The 18,766-nt window shown below is 46.9% G+C and overlaps 1 protein-coding gene across 1 annotated transcript in view; it reads left to right on the top strand.

Moving 5' to 3' along the window:
* The window catches only part of MYO3B (myosin IIIB), a 597,729-nt gene that overhangs the window by 535,452 nt on the left and 43,511 nt on the right, over positions 1 to 18,766 (top strand). Inside the window, exon 35 of the mRNA XM_082260313.1 lies at positions 2,329 to 2,493. Within this exon, the coding sequence (XP_082116439.1) occupies positions 2,329 to 2,458 (130 nt within the window). The 3' untranslated portion in view covers positions 2,459 to 2,493. The remainder of the gene's footprint in view (positions 1 to 2,328; positions 2,494 to 18,766) is intronic.

Raw genomic sequence — 18,766 nt, 5'->3', positions numbered from 1 at the left:
GTTATGATCTCAGATTGCTGGAGCAAAGGGGAGAGGAGGCTGCAGGGACTGATCTAGCTGTATAGAGAAGTGGAGGATCAGGTTAATACATTTTTTTTTTTTATTCATTTAAAGTAATTAGTAATTAATTAAAGTAAAGTAATTAATCCTTGCAGTGCAGACACAGCTCCACTGCGGGGGACATTTTTTAGTGGCTTGGAGTTTGGCTTAAAATTTGGTGGTTGCATTCACTTTCTTTTTATTGGACCTTTTTTTTCCTTTACCCGGTTATCTGGCCAATAACGCACCTCCTCTCCAAAGCCTGGTACATGCTGAAAGAAAAAAAACGTAAGCGATTGGTATGTTAATCCGATGTTAGTACAGCGATCTAACCCCCCCCCCCCCCCTGAGCTATTGTTTTCTTACAGGGGGAATGCCTCCCCTGCCAGAACACACCGGACAACGCCAATGGCTGAGAGTGCTGATCGAATGCTGATCAGCAGAACTTTTCCAGTCATGCCCCCTCGATAGAAGCCAGATGTTTGGCCAGCTTCTGTCCAACTGGCTCCTGTACACACGGGCTTAATATTGGATGGTATCAGCCAGTTCAATAGAAACCCGGTCGATACCGCCCGATATTCGGCCTGTGTGTATGACCGCTCTTTAGGGTATCTCCACTCTAGATTGAGGAACAAAAGAGCTACCACTGGACAGCAGCATTATCAATCTGGGGGGAGGGTGGTGTTAGATGCACCCACAAATTTAGATGGACTTAGCTAACAAATTAAGGCCAAAGTCCAGCCAACACTTTTTAAGTTACAGCAAAAGTTTTTATCATTGTAAGCACCCCTATTAGTGGTAAATGGTTTGTCTCAACCCTCAAACTAACACTGTTGTTGGACAGCTTTTGGGCCATACACACTATCAGATTATCTGAAGACTTTTGTCTGTAGACTTACCAAAACCATATAATATGAGGTCAAACCTAAACACTTTCAATTTGTATGCAATCCGGCAGGCCCTTGCACTACATAGAAAAGGTAAATCTGAAGGAAAAAGTCTTCAGATAATCTGATAGTGTGTATGGCCCTTTAGTCTGTTAAAGGAAATTTAAAAATAACAGTCTTACTGGCAGGACCAGGTGAAAATAAAAGAAAAAAAAAAGAAAACTATTGCAACCACCACATCTAATAATTTGTAAAACAAAGACAGACAGAGGTGCCTCTAAGTGTAGACTTTATGCAACAGGTTTAATGAATAAAATTATGCACTCACGTTAGTAAGCATATATTCATGCCCATAAAACAAGGTTCCAGTGTGGAGAAGTGTACATCATCCGGTCATGGACATCCATCCTGCTGGAGCCGAAGTCTTTCGCCGTGGCCGGCTTGTACGGCAAGGTTAGAACCAGGAAGTAGGCTCGGTGTATTTGCTTGACATCGAGGCTTGGTGGATAGTCGAACCTGGATGATGTCATCTGCATGCGACATGCAGATGACATCATCCAGGTTCGACTATCCACCAAGCCTCGCTGTCAAGCAAATACACCGAGCCTACTTCCATGTTCTAACCTTGCCGTACAAGCCGGCCACGGCGAAAGACTTCGGCTCCAGCAGGATGGATGTCCATGACCGGATGATGTACACTTCTCCACACTGGAACCTTGTTTTATGGGCATGAATATATGCTTATTAACGTGAGTGCATAATTTTATTCATTAAACCTGTTGCATAAAGTCTACACTTAGAGGCGCCTCTGTCTGTCTTTGTTTTAGCCCTGTGGAACCCCTGGCTTTTGGTTTCTGGATGGCTGCCCTACATGGTGGACTTTTTCTCCCCCTGTGCCATTAATGACTTTTAACTCCATGGACTTTTGGTTCGATATGTGATCAAGCGCCTGTTAACATTGTTTATTTCTAATAATTTGTAAGCTGCAATATAAAACATTTTTGGTTTTTGGGGAATCGAACCTTAAAAATAAAAGGTGACAGGTAGGATTTTTTATTAAGAAGACCCTATTGGTCTCTTCTATCATAACTACTTCTCCCTGCCTGTCTGCGTTAATGTACTGAGGCGAGCATGGAAAAAAAATGCGGAGTTTAATTCCTCACAATAAAAAAAAATATGGATTGACTTTTCCAACTGGAAAATGTCCAAAGAGTTTGTATTGTTTCTTTAACAAAATAACAAACAATTAAATATTTTTCTGCTTTTTTTCTTTTGTCTCCACTAACAAAATGTGTTGTGTTTTTACCACTCCAGTCAATGGAACCCAATATGCCATAAAAATTGGGGACTTATTTTATTGTTTAATTGATTGTGTGATTTATGTTTCATCTGTCTGTTTCAGCCAAGTCAAAGTTCTAGACAGAGAAGATGAATATTACAAACTGTTATCAACTGCTGACTCAATTCCTGAGGAGGATCTATCTGTTTGCTCTCCTTTGGCACAGCAAGAAGTGTTTTTTGCCTCTAGCTAAACCTCTGTTCTCTAATCCACACTATTTTGGAACTGGTAAGAATATATAATATTTATTGCAGGGATAATCATGTTTTCTGAAAAGATCACAGGAGGTTTGGACAAATGGGACCCTATATAAAATATACATGCTGTATGTTTACAACAATCATAAACTGAGTTTAAAAACCTGATTTGACTCCACCACCAGAGGAAAGAACAACATATATATGCCAACAAACTGGACTATATGTTAAATTGTCACTTTATTGATTTATCAAAAATAATTAGAATATAAAAATACAAATATTAAAATTGGTACCAAACATAACAAAAATACCTAAAACCACACACACACCTCTCTCTAATATCAAAAAACATTTCCCCTATATTGTGAAAAATAGCTATATTCTCTAATATATATGTAAAGAATCTCACAAAAGTGAGAACACCCCTCACATTTTTGTAAATATTTTATTATATCTTTTCATGTGACAACACTGAAGATTTGACACTTTGCTACAATGTAAAGTAGTGAGTGTACAGCTTGTATAACAGTGTAAATTTGATGTCCCCTCAAAATAACTCAACACACAGCCATCAATGTCTAATCCGCTGGCAACAAAAGTGAGTACACCCCTAAGTGTAAATGTCCAAACTGGGCCCAAAGTGTCAATATTTTGTGTGGCCACCATTATTTTCCAGCACTGCCTTAACCCTCTTGGGCATGGAGTTCACCAGAGCTTCACAGGTTGCCACTGGAGTCCTCTTCCACTCCTCCATGACAACATCACAGAGCTGGTTGATGTTAGAGACCTTGTGCTCCTCCACCTACCATTTGAGGATACCCCACAGATGCTTAATAGGGTTTAGGTCTGGAGACATGCTTTGCCAGTCCATCACCTTTACCCTCAGCTTCTTTAGCAAGGCATTGGTCGTCTTGGAGGTGTGTTTGCGGTTGTTATCATGTTGGAACACTGCCCTGCGGCCCAGTCTCCATAGGGAGGGGATCATGCTCTGCTTCAGTATGTCACAGTACATGTTGGCATTCATGATTAACTCAATGAACTGTAGCTCACCAGTGCCAGCAGCACTCATGCAGTCCCAGACCATGACATTCCCACCACCATACGTGACTGTAGGCAAGACACACTTGTCTTTGCACTCCTCACCTGGTTGCCCCCACACACGCTTGACTCCGCCTGAACCAAAAAGGTTAATTTGGTCTCATCAGACCACAGGACATGGTTCCAGTAATCCATGTCCTTAGTCTGCTTGTGTTCAGCAAACTGTTTGCGGGCTTTCTTGTGCATCATCTTTAGAAGAGGCTTCCTTCTGGGATGACAGTACGTGCAGACCAATTTGATCCAGTGTGCGTTGTATGGTCTGAGCACTGACAGGCTGACCCCCCCCACCCCTTCAACCTCTGCAGCATTCATATGTCTATTTGCCAAAGACAACCTCTGGATATGAAGCTGTGCACGTGCACTCAACATCCTTTGGTCGACCATGGTGAGGCTGTTCTGAGTGGATCCTGTCCTGTTAAACCGCTGTATGGTCTTGGCCACTGTGCTACAACTCAGGGTCTTGGCAATCTTCTTATAGCCTAGGCCATCTTTATGTAGAGCAACAATTCTTTTTTTTCAGATCTTCAGAGAGTTATTTGCCATGAGGTGCCATGTTGAACTTCCAGTGACCAGTATGAGAGAGTGAGAGTGATAACATAAGATCTAACACACCTGCTCCCCATTCACACCTGAGACCTTGTAACACTAATGAGTCACATGAAATCGGGGGGGGGGGGGATTGACAATTGGGCCCAATTTGGACATTTTCACTTAGGGTTGTACTCACTTTTGTTGCCAGCGGTTTAGACGTTAATGGCTGTGTTGAGTTATTTTGAGTGGACAACACATTTACACTGTTATACAAGCTGTACACTCACTACTTTACATTGTAGCAAAGTGACATTTTTTCAGTGTTGTCCCATGAAAAGATATAATAAAATATTTAAAAAAATGTGAGGGGGGTGTTCTCACTTTTGTGAGATACTGTATGTATTGGGTATGAGCTAGTGACCCTACTGATAGATGGGGTTAAATTCTGGTCACAAATAAGGTCTTATGCATGTGACAGTTCATGGCACCCAGCCAAAGACCGCATATCTGTCAAGCAACACAATTGCAGTTCCAAGATATGGTGAAATCATGAGCAAATCCTAGTTAGTGTGTAAATCAAGGTATGATGTGGTCCAGAGGAGGATCAATGTTCACTGATTGTGTGTCATATCAGCTTCGTAGGCATAAAGGCATATAGACACAGCAATAATAACTCAGATTATAAGATACTGTATGCATGAATATGGATGTCACCTCCCTCGCACACCAATCATGTTCCAGGTTGCACAAAGTGAGTATATTCCATCACCAACTTAGAAATGAATCCTCAATGTCTTAAATGGCCATGTGTGTCACAGAGACCAGATTGTCATGGAACATTCCATAGGGTGCATGCATGCATGGTATACTTATTGCTCCAGACGTCTGTAAAGATATAAGAAAAGAATTGCTATTTCAGGAAGATTCCTGCTTAGATGTTGAAGTCCCAAATCACAGAGATGGGGATCGCCAATGCCCCAGGAGTGAGGGTAGATGTGGAATGGGAAATTAAGCCTGACCGGTTTGGCCAGACCCAAGCCGGCTGCTTCAGAGGCAAAATGGAAAAATGATTTCCAACAATATTTAATATTTACAACAATCCAATAAGGATGATTAACCAATTAAGTAGAAGCTGTTCATTTAGCAAAGTAAATGTGTTCACTTTGAATGTGTGAAAGGATTAAACAACAACATTTTTGCTAGCACCCTAATTGGTTGTTCAAAATAAATACAGCTTCATCTTATTTACTAAGCTCAGTGCACATTCACTTTGCTATGTGAAGAGTGTCCATTTCATTAGTAAATTGAGTTTCTTTTTTCTTCTTGTGGATGACAGTGACTAGACAAATACTGAATTTATACACAGTTTGGTGCATATATAAAATATACCCTGCATCCTGAGTGAATCAATTGATTCCCGAATCCATGATACACAGCATGGATGAAGGATTCACTCCTGCAGCTGTAGTATTCAGTAGTTAGCAGGACCTGCAAACGCCAAATACCTGAACAGTGGAGGCATCTGATAGCATGCCGCCACTGTTAGGCCACGATTTTCCCCCCGGCTCCTTTAACAAAAGTCAGATGAAAAACAGACTTTTGTCAAGCCAGGCAGTTCCGAAAGGCCCCCCCACAGCTGCCATTATGGCCCCTTAAGCAGGAGTTAACCAAAATCCAAGCATTGTATGGCTAGTCTTAGTCAACACTGTTTTGTTTTACTGGAATACGATTTCTTTTTAACAGCATCACACACCACAATTTAAAGTGGTTCTTAAGCCTTAATGTTTTTCATCTTAATGCATTTTATGCTTTAAGGTGAAATATCTTCTGTGCTGCAGCTACCCCCCTGACCCCCCCCCCCCCCAAATCCATCCAATCCACCGATGTGCATGAGCGCAGCAGCTCCCACTGTCTCTTTCCTCACTGGACAAATTGATAGCAGCAGGAGCGATTGCCTCCTGCTGTTGTCAATTTAATCCAGTGACATGGGAGCGGGGAGCGGGGCCAAGTCCCGCTGTCTGTGTCAATGGACGAGCATGCACGGGTGCTGCTTTCCCTGGGGGCACCCAATGAAGAGGAGGGGCCTGAAGAGCCAGGGGGGACCCCAGAAGAAGAACCATTGCATAGAGCAGGTAAGTATAGGCATGTTTGTTATTTTTTTAAAAAGGAAGCTTTGGAACCACTTCATTATATTGCAGCAGAATTCGCCTGTAACCTAGATATGTAGAGGTTGAGAGGTTGATTTACTAAAGATGTAGGGAATCTTCACTAAGCTTAGGGAATGAGATGAAGCTGCCTTCAGTTCAATCATCAAATTATGTGCTAGAAAAAATCCTGTATTTTAAAGAAAAACACAAGTCTCAAAAATGTACCCCTTCTCATTCAGATGTGTGGGCAATGGTAAAAACAGCCAGTTGAGCCACAGTTTTACCGCTATGCCACCCCCACCGACCGCCCACCTGAACAAAGACATGAAGTTGCTCACGGCTGTACACATGTTGTTGCTGCAGTGCTTTGCTTCACAGGCTCCTCCAGAGTAAAACCCCCCGTTGCATTTGGTGGGCAGTAGTTCCCTAAATGCGAAACACTCAAGGTAATATGGTCGTGGCACAACCGCTCTGCAACAGTGTGCAATGTATGCGTGTGGGGTGCAGCCTTTTGAGGATTAAAGCAGGACGTGAGAATGAAGATGGCTTTGCAGAGGGGCATGGATCACTTGGCAGAGGGATGGCATCTTACAGTTGACGGGAGTGGGCTGGGAGTGGACACCGCATGTCTTGCAGGCTGTGTATGTTACAAAAAAATAGCTAGGATACACAGAAAAGGGTATTTTAAGCAGCAGAGACATTGGAGGACTCTTTTGCCAAAAACACTCTGGTTTAAAATTGTGTTTTTATTTAAAGTGGTTGTATCCCCTATGTAAAAAAAAAACAAAAAAACAAAAAAACCCTGCAGAACAATGGCATAATGTGCTAGCATGCATCACATACTAGCACATTATGAAATGCGTACCTTAAAACAAAGCCCCCACATGGTCGCCCGGACACCGCTAGGGGAGCTGACATGTTCCCTCGGCGTCTCTTACGGGTTTGGCGGCTCCGGCGCTGTGAGTGGCCGGAGCCGCGATGACGTCACTCCCGCACGCATGCAAGGAGCTCTAAAGGTCCAGATACGCCAGATCCTCAGAGCGCATGCGCCGCTGGTGTCAGCGGCTGCATGCAGGGTGAATATCTCCTAAACCGTGCAGGTTTAGGAGATATTTATTTTACCTACAGGTGAGCCTTATTATAGGCTTACCTATAGGTAAAAATTAAAAAGCGGAGTATACTACCACTTTAATAATAATGTTCTGCTTTGAACCCCTTCCCGCTGCCCCCTCCCAGCCTTTTAAGAGCTTCTAAATGCTGGGAGGTGGAGGCCGGCATTCGGGTCATGTGACCGCTGTGATAGGCTGTGACAGCGGTGAACGTTCACATGATCAAAAAGCTACCAAACGCAAGTATGCATGGGGTGTTTTCCAGTCCCCACCGGTGACTGTGCTGGGAGCACGCAGGGCATGCACTCTCAGCACAGAATACTGTTTACATAAAGTTTTAGAGCCCACCTGCTGAGAGGCTCCATATATGTGCCAGGTTGGCAGGAAGTGGTTAAACAAAACTGCATTGTTTGCCACTTCATCTAGGAACTGGTAAGTAGCAATATATTACATTTTTGTTTTTTGGTTTCAGTACTCTTTAAAGCAGGGGTCCTCAAACTACGGCCCGCGGGCCACATGCGGCCCGCCAAGGATATTTATCCGGCCCGCCGGTTGTTTTTGCCGCCGCTGCCTGTCACTTTTTAACATAAGAGACGGACGGTCCGGCAGCCAGCCTATCATTGGTGGAAAAGGGAGAGGGGGCCAAAGAGGTTGTATAATCAAGACTGAGGTGAGACAGATCCTGACACACCAGCTGACCCCTACATCCCATGGGCACTAAATTGGCTGCGATGGCAGGCACTGATTGGGCTGCGCTGGCAGGCACTGATTGGGCTGCGCTTGCGAATGGTTCAAAGGAAAACAGGTATTTAAAATGTTTTTTTAATATCTATACAAAATTGTTTTGCCTTTCATTTCTATTTTAAAGTGAATGGGTTGTTTTGCAAGGTGATAGTTTACAATCACTTTAGGCACGTGCAAAACCCATCCTCCTCCTTGCCCTTAGATTCCTCAAAGCAGCTATCTCCTCTGAAATGGAGTAAACTTCTCGTATTTACATTATAATATGAGGCTGTCCTAAGTCAACGCAAGTCCTGAGGTCTTTTCTGTATTCCCAACAGTCTTCAAAAACCTGCCCTGCAGCAGTGGCTGGATCAAGAGATCAAAGTGTCCTCTATGTCAAGTTTCTTTCTTTTCTCTCTCTCTTTTCCTGTTCTTTTATCCGAGTCCGTGTGTCCCATTCATGATCTTCTAATAAACTCTCCAGCAACAGGTCTCCAGATTTCAGCCTCGGTTTCTGGCCCCTTTCGTTACATGGCTCTATGTGCATCAAAATATTCAGAAAGTTTGTAGACAACTTTAAACTCGCGGATCTGAGTGATTAAACCACATTCTGACAGGCTCCACATTTACAACTCTTCTTCAATGTGTTACAAACAAGGTGATTGCCAACAAGCGGTTAAAATGCTTAGCGGCGAAATATTAAAAGCACCCATGTAGTTTAGCCCTAAATCTGTGTTTATGATGCAGCTCCGGCTTTGGTTTTATTAAAAAGTAATCACATCCAGACAGTCTGAGTGTGGCATAAACAAGATGTCTCAGTTTACTCCTCCACAATGGCGTTGAAAAATATTTATTGAAGCCACATTGAGGCTGAAATCTAAACTACTGAGGCAGCATTATTCCGAGAGGTCTTTTATTAACTCAAAGGGGGAAAGTTTGCTTCTAGAGAATTGTTTTCATGCTAAAAAAAAATATATACTGTTGTAACACAAGTGGCCGACCAAAGACCATTCTAAACGGGTGGGATTACGAGTGTGACTCAAATAACATATGGCTTGTGGATCATAATATGAAGTCTACAACCTGACATTATACACCACCTGCCAGACAAGGGAAAGAACCAATTCCAGGTGTAGCTCAGCTGTATTTCTCATGTAACACAGCTGGTTAAGCTGTTTTCAGCAAGAGATGAAAGTCCCGTGTATAGCTTAGGACTGGATCTGTAGGGCTCATAATTGCCGTGAGACCCAGTGGCAGTAGAGGTACCTGCTACTCGGCTCCCTTAACCACTCCTGGACCGGAAGGTTTTACCCCCTTAACCACTTTAAGACCAGAAGGATTTGCCCCCTTAATGACCAGGCCATTTTGCGATTCGGCACTGCGTTACCTTAACCACTTAAGCCCCGGAGGATTTGGCTGCTAAAGGACCAGGGGTTTTTTTGCGATTTTTTACTGCGTGACTTTAACGGACAATTGCGCGGTCGTGCGACGCTGTACCTAAACGAATTTGACGTCCTTTTTTTCCCACAAACAGAGCTTTCTTTTGGTGGTATTTGATCACCTGTGCAATTTTTTGATCACGCGCTATAAACAAAAAAAAAGCGTAAATTTTGCAAAAATAACAATATTTTTCACATTTTTTTATATGAAATTCCCCAAAAAAAAAAGTAAAAATCAAAATTTTTTAACATTTTTCGGCCAATTTGTTTTATGCTACCTATGTTTGGTAAAAAAAAATCGCAAAAAGCGTATTTTGATTGGTTTGCGCAAAAGTTATCGCGTTTACTAACAAAGAGAAAGATTTTTGTCATTTTTGGTGTTTTTTTATTTAACGCGTAATGGCGGCGATCTGCGATTTTTTTTTCGGTACTGCGACATTGCGGCGGACAGATCGGACCCTTGACTGACATTTTTGACACTTTTGGGGTTACCAGTGACATTACTGCAGTAATCAGTGCTATACATATGCACTGTTACTGCAAAAATGACACTGGCAGGGAAGGGGTTAACTTTATTGGACAGGGAGTGGTTAAGTGTGTCCTAGGGGCGTGCTTTCTACTGTGTAGGGACATTGCTATTGGTGTAAAAGCAAAGATCAACCGTTCTACATAGTAGAACGGTCAGATCTTTACTTTTACACAGGGAGAACTGACAGGCAGCTTGTTTACACAAGCTGCTCTGTCTTTCTCCCTTCACAGGAGCGATCGCAGTGTGACTGGCGGACATCGAGTCCGCCGGTCACACGCACTGACTTGCCTGTGAACGAGCCGCGGCGGGCGCGCGCCCGCCCGCGATAGGCTCGCAAGTCAGTGACAGGCGAGTGACGTACCGATACGTCACTCTGCCTGGCCGGGGCTGACCGCCGCAGTATATAGTCGTGCGGCGGTCGGCAACCGGTTAACGGACAATTGCACGGCCGTACGACATTGTACTCAAATAAAATTGATAATCTTTTTTTCCCACAAACCGAGCTTTATTTTGGTGGTATTTGATCCCCTGTGCGATTTTTATTTTTTGCGCTATAAACAAAAAAAAGAGCTACATTTTTGAAAAAAACACAATATTTTTCACATTCTACTATATGACATTCTCAAAAAAAAAATTTGAAAATAATTTTTATTTAACATTTTAGGCCAATTTGTTTTCTTCTACATATTTTTGGTAAAAAAAATCGCAATAAGCCTATTTTGATTGGTTTGCGCAAAAGTTATCGCGTCTACTAACTACAGGAAAGATTTATGTCATTTTTTTTATTAGTAATGGCAGCGATCAGCGATTTTTAGCGGGACTGCGACATTTCGGTGGACAGATCGGACGCCTAACTGACATTTTTTTTTGGGAGTAACAGTGACATTACTACAGTAATCAGTGCTAAAAATATGCACTGTTACTGTAACAATGCCACTGGCAGGGAAGGGGTTAACCCTATGGGTGATCAATGGGTTAAATGTGAGCCTAGGGGAGTGATTCTAACTGTGGGGGGGGTGCGGCTTCTGAAATTACCATAGAGACATGGGATCCTATATAGCAGGATCACATGAGCTCTGTGATCATTTTAGGGAGAAGAACGGTCAGCTGTGTTTACAACAGACGACTGTCCTTCTCCCTCAGCGGGGAGCGATCACGGGTGTCAGGCAGCATTCTGAGCCGCCTGACCTGTGCATCGGCTTCCCCGCTGCTGAGTGGGGGTGGGAACGCGCCACCAGCGGCGCGCGCTCGCCCCCTAGCATTATGCGCGCGACTGACGTAGGTAGGAGAGCCACCCTGCCGCAGTAAAACTGCGGGGGGTGGTCGGTAAGTGGTTAATGACCAAGCTATTTTTTGCGATTCACCACTGCACTACTTTAACGTTTAAAAAAATCCCAATAAGCGTATTTTGATTGGTTTGCGCAAAAGTTATCGCGTCTATAAACTAGGGAAAAGATATATGTAATTTTTATTTATTTATTTTTACTAGAAATGGCGGGGATCTGCGATTTTTAGTGGGACTGCGACATTGCGGTGGACAGATTGGACCCCTAACTGACATTTTTGGCATCTTTGGGGGACCAGTGACATTACTACAGTAATCAGTGCTACAAATATGTACTGTTACTGTAATAATGACATTTACAGGGAAGGGGCTAACTCAGGGGCAATCAAAGGGTTAAGTGTTATGCTTAGGGGGTGTTTTCTAACTGTGAGGGGATGGGCTTGTGGAATCAACACAGAGCCTTGTGATCCTAAATAGGAGGATCACAGGCAATTCCTGAGAGAACAATGGTCTCTTGTGTTTACAACAGCACACCGCTGTTTTCTCTCCACAGGGAGTGATCGCGGGTGCCCCGGCGGCAATAGCGGCCGCCGGCCTAAAGAATCAGCTTCCCCGCTGGCTAGTGGGTGCCCCCAGGATCGACCCTACAGGTACAGTGATTGGCGCAGCCGAGCCAGCCTGCCGCAGTATATCTGCAGCGGGCGGTCAGCAAGTGGTTAAAGTGGAACTTTAGTCAGAAAATTAAGTCCTGCTAGATCGCATCAGGCTGGCCCCTATTGCAGGTATAGCTATGTAAAACATTAAACATAAGTGCCTATATAATAAAAAAATCCAGTAATACACTATCTCACCCTGCTCTGCACATGCTCAGTTGCTCTCCATTTTAAGGCCCTGCGGAGTTTGTAGAGGCCAATCTTTTGACAGCCTTGAAGTAGAACTATAGACAAAACGTTTTATTTCCATTTTGGATGGACGGGAGGGTTATAACCCCTGTCAGGTTTTCTTTTTTTTTTCCGGAATCTGTGTCCCATTTGTGGATTTCCCTTCATTTCCTGTCCCATAGCCAAATAGGAAGTGGGAGGAAATCCCTGCAAATTAAGGGAATTCCTTGGGCACCCCCCAGGTCAACAGAGCTAGTGTCCCCATTTTGGAATTTCCCCTTTATTACTTTTCTGGGGACAACCCAAAATTTTCTTTTACTTTCACTTTCAGTGATAATGGTAAACAGGACAAATTTAGAGGGCGAATCTCCTTAACGGGGTGAACAAGCAGCAGTGGGGTAGCGTGGGGTGTGCAGGGGGGGCGGCCGCATCGGGCGCAACATCTGGGGGGGCACATCTGCCGTGTCACTCTGTCTGTCTGACTCTGACATACACAGTTCACACACTGTCTGCGGCTGCCTCCATCTTTAGGCTGGGAGATGTCCGGCGCGGCCGCCCTATGACTGAAAAATGGTGGGTTGGGGCAGGGCTGGACTGTGCCTCACCTGTCCATTGGTGTAGGGTGGGGTGGTGTTGCAAGCCAAGCCCCGCCTATGCTGCCTCTCCTCACTGCTCGGTCAGGCTCTAATAGGCTTCAAAAAAGGGTGGATCCGGGGCGCAGAGCAGTGCGCCCTGAGCCCGCCCATTGTGTGACAATAGTGAATGAAAATTTGCTATTGTCACACGGATCCTCCTGGCCAATCAGGAAGCGGGTCCCAGACCCGCTTCCTGATTGGCCTAAAGGCGAACGCATGCCATTGGCCGAGCAGGAGGCGGGAGGACTCGAGGAGACGCGGGGAACTGAGGAGAAACCGCCGCTGCAGGTAAGTCTCTCATCATTGAAGGGGGCACGCTGGTCTGTCTGCATTGAAAGGGGGGCGCGATGATCTCTCTGCATTGAAGGGGGGCACGCTGGTCATTCTGCATTGAAAGGAGGCACGCTGGTCTCTCTGCATTGAAAGGGGGCACGCTGGTCATTCTGCATTGAAAGGGGACACGCTGGTCTGTCTGCATTGAAAGGGGGCACGATGATCTCTCTGCATTGAAAGGGGGCACGCTGGTCATTCTGCATTGAAAGGGGGCACGCTGGTCTGTCTCCACAGGGAGTGATCGCTGGTGCCCGCCGGCAATCGCGGCCTCCGGCCTCAAGAATCAGCTTCCCCGCTGGCTAATGGGGGTGCCCCCAGGATCGACCCTACAGGTACGGTGATTGGCGCAGCCGAGCCAGCCTGCCGCAGTATATCTGCAGCGGGCGGTCAGCAAGTGGTTAAAGTGGAACTTTAGTCAGAAAATTAAGTCCTGCTAGATCGCATCAGGCTGGCCCCTATTGCAGGTATAGCTATGTAAAACATTAAACATAAGTGCCTATATAATAAAAAAATCCAGTAATACACTATCTCACCCTGCTCTGCACATGCTCAGTTGCTCTCCATTTTAAGGCCCTGCGGAGTTTGTAGAGGCCAATCTTTTGACAGCCTTGAAGTAGAACTATAGACAAAACTTTTTATTTCCATTTTGGATGGATGGGAGGGTTATAACCCCTGTCAGGTTTTTTTTTTTTTTTACGGAATCTGTGTCCCATTTGTGGATTTCCCTTCATTTCCTGTCCCATAGCCAAATAGGAAGTGGGAGGAAATCCCTACAAATTAAGGGAATTCCTTGGGCACCCCCCAGGTCAACAGAGCTAGTGTCCCCATTTTGGAATTTCCCCTTTATTACTTTTCTGGGGACAACCCAAAATTTTCTTTTACTTTCACTTTCAGTGATAATGGTAAACAAGACAAATTTAGAGGGTGAATCTCCTTAACGGGGTGAACAAGCAGCAGTGGCGTAGCGTGGGGTGTGCAGGGGGGGCGGCCGCATCGGGCGCAACATCTGGGGGGGCGCATCTGCCGTGTCACTCTGTCTGTCTGACTCTGACATACACAGTTCACACACTGTCTGCGGCTGCCTCCATCTTTAGGCTGGGAGATGTCCGGCGCGGCCGCCCTATGACTGAAAAATGGTGGGTTGGGGCAGGGCTGGACTGTGCCTCACCTGTCCATTGGTGTAGGGTGGGGTGGTGTTGCAAGCCAAGCCCCGCCTATGCTGCCTCTCCTCAATGCTCGGTCAGGCTCTAATAGGCTTCAAAAAAGGGTGGATCCGGGGCGCAGAGCAGTGCGCCCTGAGCCCGCCCATTGTGTGACAATAGTGAATGAAAATTTGCTATTGTCACACGGATCCTCCTGGCCAATCAGGAAGCGGGTCCCAGACCCGCTTCCTGATTGGCCTAAAGGCGAACGCATGCCATTGGCCGAGCAGGAGGCGGGAGGACTCGAGGAGACGCGGGGAACTGAGGAGAAACCGCCGCTGCAGGTAAGTCTCTCATCATTGAAGGGGGCACGCTGGTCTGTCTGCATTGAAAGGGGGGCGCGATGATCTCTCTGCATTGAAGGGGGGCACGCTGGTCATTCTGCATTGAAAGGAGGCACGCTGGTCTCTCTGCATTGAAAGGGGGCACGCTGGTCATTCTGCATTGAAAGGGGGCACGCTGGTCTGTCTGCATTGAAAGGGGGCACGATGATCTCTCTGCATTGAAGGGGGGGGCACGCTGGTCATTCTGCATTGAAAGGGGGCACGCTGGCCTCTCTGCATTGAAAGGGGGCACGCTGGTCATTCTGCATTGAAAGGGGGCACGCTGGTCTGTCTCCACAGGGAGTGATCGCTGGTGCCCGCCGGCAATCGCGGCCGCCGGCCTCAAGAATCAGCTTCCCCGCTGGCTAATGGGGGTGCCCCCAGGATCGACCCTACAGGTACGGTGATTGGCGTAGCCGAGCCAGCCTGCCGCAGTATATCTGCAGCGGGCGGTCAGCAAGTGGTTAAAGTGGAACTTTAGTCAGAAAATTAAGTCCTGCTAGATCGCATCAGGCTGGCCCCTATTGCAGGTATAGCTATGTAAAACATTAAACATAAGTGCCTATATAATAAAAAAATCCAGTAATACACTATCTCACCCTGCTCTGCACATGCTCATGCTCTCCATTTTAAGGCCCTGCGGAGTTTGTAGAGGCCAATCTTTTGACAGCCTTGAAGTAGAACTATAGACAAAACTTTTTATTTCCATTTTGGATGGATGGGAGGGTTATAACCCCTGTCAGGTTTTCTTTTTTTTTCCGGAATCTGTGTCCCATTTGTGGATTTCCCTTCATTTCCTGTCCCATAGCCAAATAGGAAGTGGGAGGAAATCCCTGCAAATTAAGGGAATTCCTTGGGCACCCCCCAGGTCAACAGAGCTAGTGTCCCCATTTTGGAATTTCCCCTTTATTACTTTTCTGGGGACAACCCAAAATTTTCTTTTACTTTCACTTTCAGTGATAATGGTAAACAAGACAAATTTAGAGGGTGAATCTCCTTAACGGGGTGAACAAGCAGCAGTGGCGTAGCGTGGGGTGTGCAGGGGGGGCGGCCACATCGGGCGCAACATCTGGGGGGCGCATCTGCCGTGTCACTCTGTCTGTCTGACTCTGACATACACAGTTCACACACTGTCTGCGGCTGCCTCCATCTTTAGGCTGGGAGATGTCCGGCGCGGCCGCCCTATGACTGAAAAATGGTGGGTTGGGGCAGGGCTGGACTGTGCCTCACCTGTCCATTGGTGTAGGGTGGGGTGGTGTTGCAAGCCAAGCCCCGCCTATGCTGCCTCTCCTCACTGCTCGGTCAGGCTCTAATAGGCTTCAAAAAAAGGGTGGATCCGGGGCGCAGAGCAGTGCGCCCTGAGCCCGCCCATTGTGTGACAATAGTGAATGAAAATTTGTTATTGTCACACGGATCCTCCTGGCCAATCAGGATGATTGGCCTAAAGGCGAAAGCATGCCATTGGCCGAGCAGGAGGCGGGAGGACTCGAGGAGACACGGGGAACTGAGGAGAAACCGCCGCTGCAGGTAAGTCTCTCATCATTGAAGGGGGCACGCTGGTCTGTCTGCATTGAAAGGGGGGCGCGATGATCTCTCTGCATTGAAGGGGGGCACGCTGGTCATTCTGCATTGAAAGGAGGCACGCTGGTCTCTCTGCATTGAAAGGGGGCACGCTGGTCATTCTGCATTGAAAGGGGGCACGCTGGTCTGTCTGCATTGAAAGGGGGCACGATGATCTCTCTGCATTGAAGGGGGGGCACGCTGGTCATTCTGCATTGAAAGGGGGCACGCTGGCCTCTCTGCATTGAAAGGGGGCACGCTGGTCATTCTGCATTGAAAGGGGGCACGCTGGTCTGTCTGCATTGAAAGGGGGCACGATGATCTCTCTGCATTGAAGGGGGGCACGCTGGTCAATCTGCATTGAAAGGGGGCACGCTGGTCTCTCTGCATTTAAAGGGGGCGCGCTGGTCATTCTATATTGAAAGGGGGCACGCTGGTCTCTCTGCATTGAAAGGGGGCACACTGGTTTCTCTGCATTGAAAGGGGGCACGCTGGTTTCTCTGCATTGAAAGGGGGCACGCTGGTCTCTCTGCATTGAAATGGGGCACACTGGTCATTCTTCATTTAAAAGGGGGCATGCTGGTCTCTCTGCATTGAAAGGGGGCACGCTGGTCATTCTGCATTGAAATGGGGCACGCTGGTCTCTCTGCAATGAAAGGGGGCACGCTGGTCATTCTGCATTGAAAGGGGGCACGCTGGTCTCTCTGCATTGAAAGGGGGCACGCTGGTCATTCTGCATTAAAAAGGGGGCACGCTGGTCTCTCTGCATTGAAAGGGGGCACGCTGGTCATTCTGCATTGAAAGGGGGCACGCTGGTCTCTCTGCATTGAAAGGGGGCACGCTGGTTTCTCTGCATTGAAAGGGGGCACGCTGGTCTCTCTGCATTTAAAGGGGGCACACTGGTCATTCTTCATTTAAAAGGGGGCATGCTGGTCATTCTGCATTGAAAGGGGGCACGCTGGTCTCTCTGCATTGAAAGGGGGCGCGCTGGTCATTCTATATTGAAAGGGGGCACGCTGGTCTCTCTGCATTGAAAGGGGGCACGCTGGTTTCTCTGCATTGAAAGGGGGCACGCTGGTCTCTCTGCATTGAAACAGGACACACTGGTCATTCTTCATTTAAAAGGGGGCACGCTGGTCTCTCTTCATTGAAAGGGGGCACGCTGGTCATTCTGCATTGAAATGGGGCACACTGGTCTCTCTGCAATGAAAGGGGGCATGCTGGTCATTCTGCATTGAAAGGGGGCACGCTGGTCTCTCTGCATTGAAAGGGGGCACGCTGGTCATTCTGCATTGAAAGGGGTCACGCTGGTCATTCTGCATTAAAAAGGGGGCACGCTGGTCTCTCTGCATTGAAAGGGGGCACGCTGGTCATTCTGCATTGAAAGGGGGCACGCTGGTCTCTCTGCATTGAAAGGGGGCACGCTGGTTTCTCTGCATTGAAAGGGGGCACGCTGGTCTCTCTGCATTTAAAGGGGGCACACTGGTCATTCTGCATTGAAAGGGGGCACGCTGGTCTCTCTGCAATGAAAGGGGGCACGCTGGTCATTCTGCATTGAAAGGGGGCACTCTGGTCATTCTGCATTGAAAGGGGGCACGCTGGTCATTCTGCATTGAAAGGGGGCACGCTGGTCATTCTGTATTGAATGGGGGCACTTTGATCTCTCTGCATTGAATGGGGGCACGCTGGTCATTCTGCATTGAATGGGGGCACGCTGGTCATTCTGCATTGACAGGGGGCATGCTGGTCATTCTGCCATGAAAGGGGGCACGCTGGTCTTTCTGCATTGAAAGGGGCACGCTTGTCTCTCTGCATTGAAAGGGGGCACGCTGGTCATTCTGCATTGAAAGGGGGCACGCTGGTCATTCTGCATTGAAAGGGGGCACGCTGGTCTCTCTGCATTGAATGGGGGCACGCTGGTCTCTCTGCATTGAAAGGGGGCACGCTGGTCATTCTGCATTGAAAGGGGGCACGCTGGTCTCCCCGCATTGAAAGGGGGCACGCTGGTCTCTCTGCATTGAAAGGTGGCACGCTGGTCATTCTGCATTGAAAGGGGGCACGCTGGTCATTTAAACTTGTATTTAGATGCATTTTACTTTAATTAGTAATTACATCAGTATTTTCATAACAAACAATACATGTGGTTAGGGGGTAAGGGTTTCTTTAACTAATCTAGTGGAAGAGACTCAAGTGCTAAAATCCCGCGGGTTAGGGGGCGCAAATTACTTGCCTTGCCCCGGGTGCTGACAACCCACGCTACGCCACTGACAAGCAGCAACATAAACTGACAGGTGTTCGAATCCCTCTCTCCCCCCCCCCCCCCATCCAAAAACTAAAAAATTGCCTTTAGTTATACTTTAAAGCGGAACTAAACCCTCCTATCCTGGCCTCGCTCCTTCACTCTCCCCTACTCTCTCCCCTCCACCCTTTTTTTTTTTCTCCCCCTCCCCTGCCCGATTCTCCCCCCCTCTTCACTCTACTCCTTCCTCTCCCTTCTGGCTGCGCC

This window comes from Pelophylax lessonae, assembly GCF_965119305.1.
Source record: "Pelophylax lessonae genome assembly, chromosome: 6".
Lineage (NCBI taxonomy): Eukaryota > Metazoa > Chordata > Amphibia > Anura > Ranidae > Pelophylax > Pelophylax lessonae.
The sequence above is the reverse complement of the archived record's forward strand: the minus strand, read 5'-3'. Positions and strand labels throughout refer to the sequence as shown.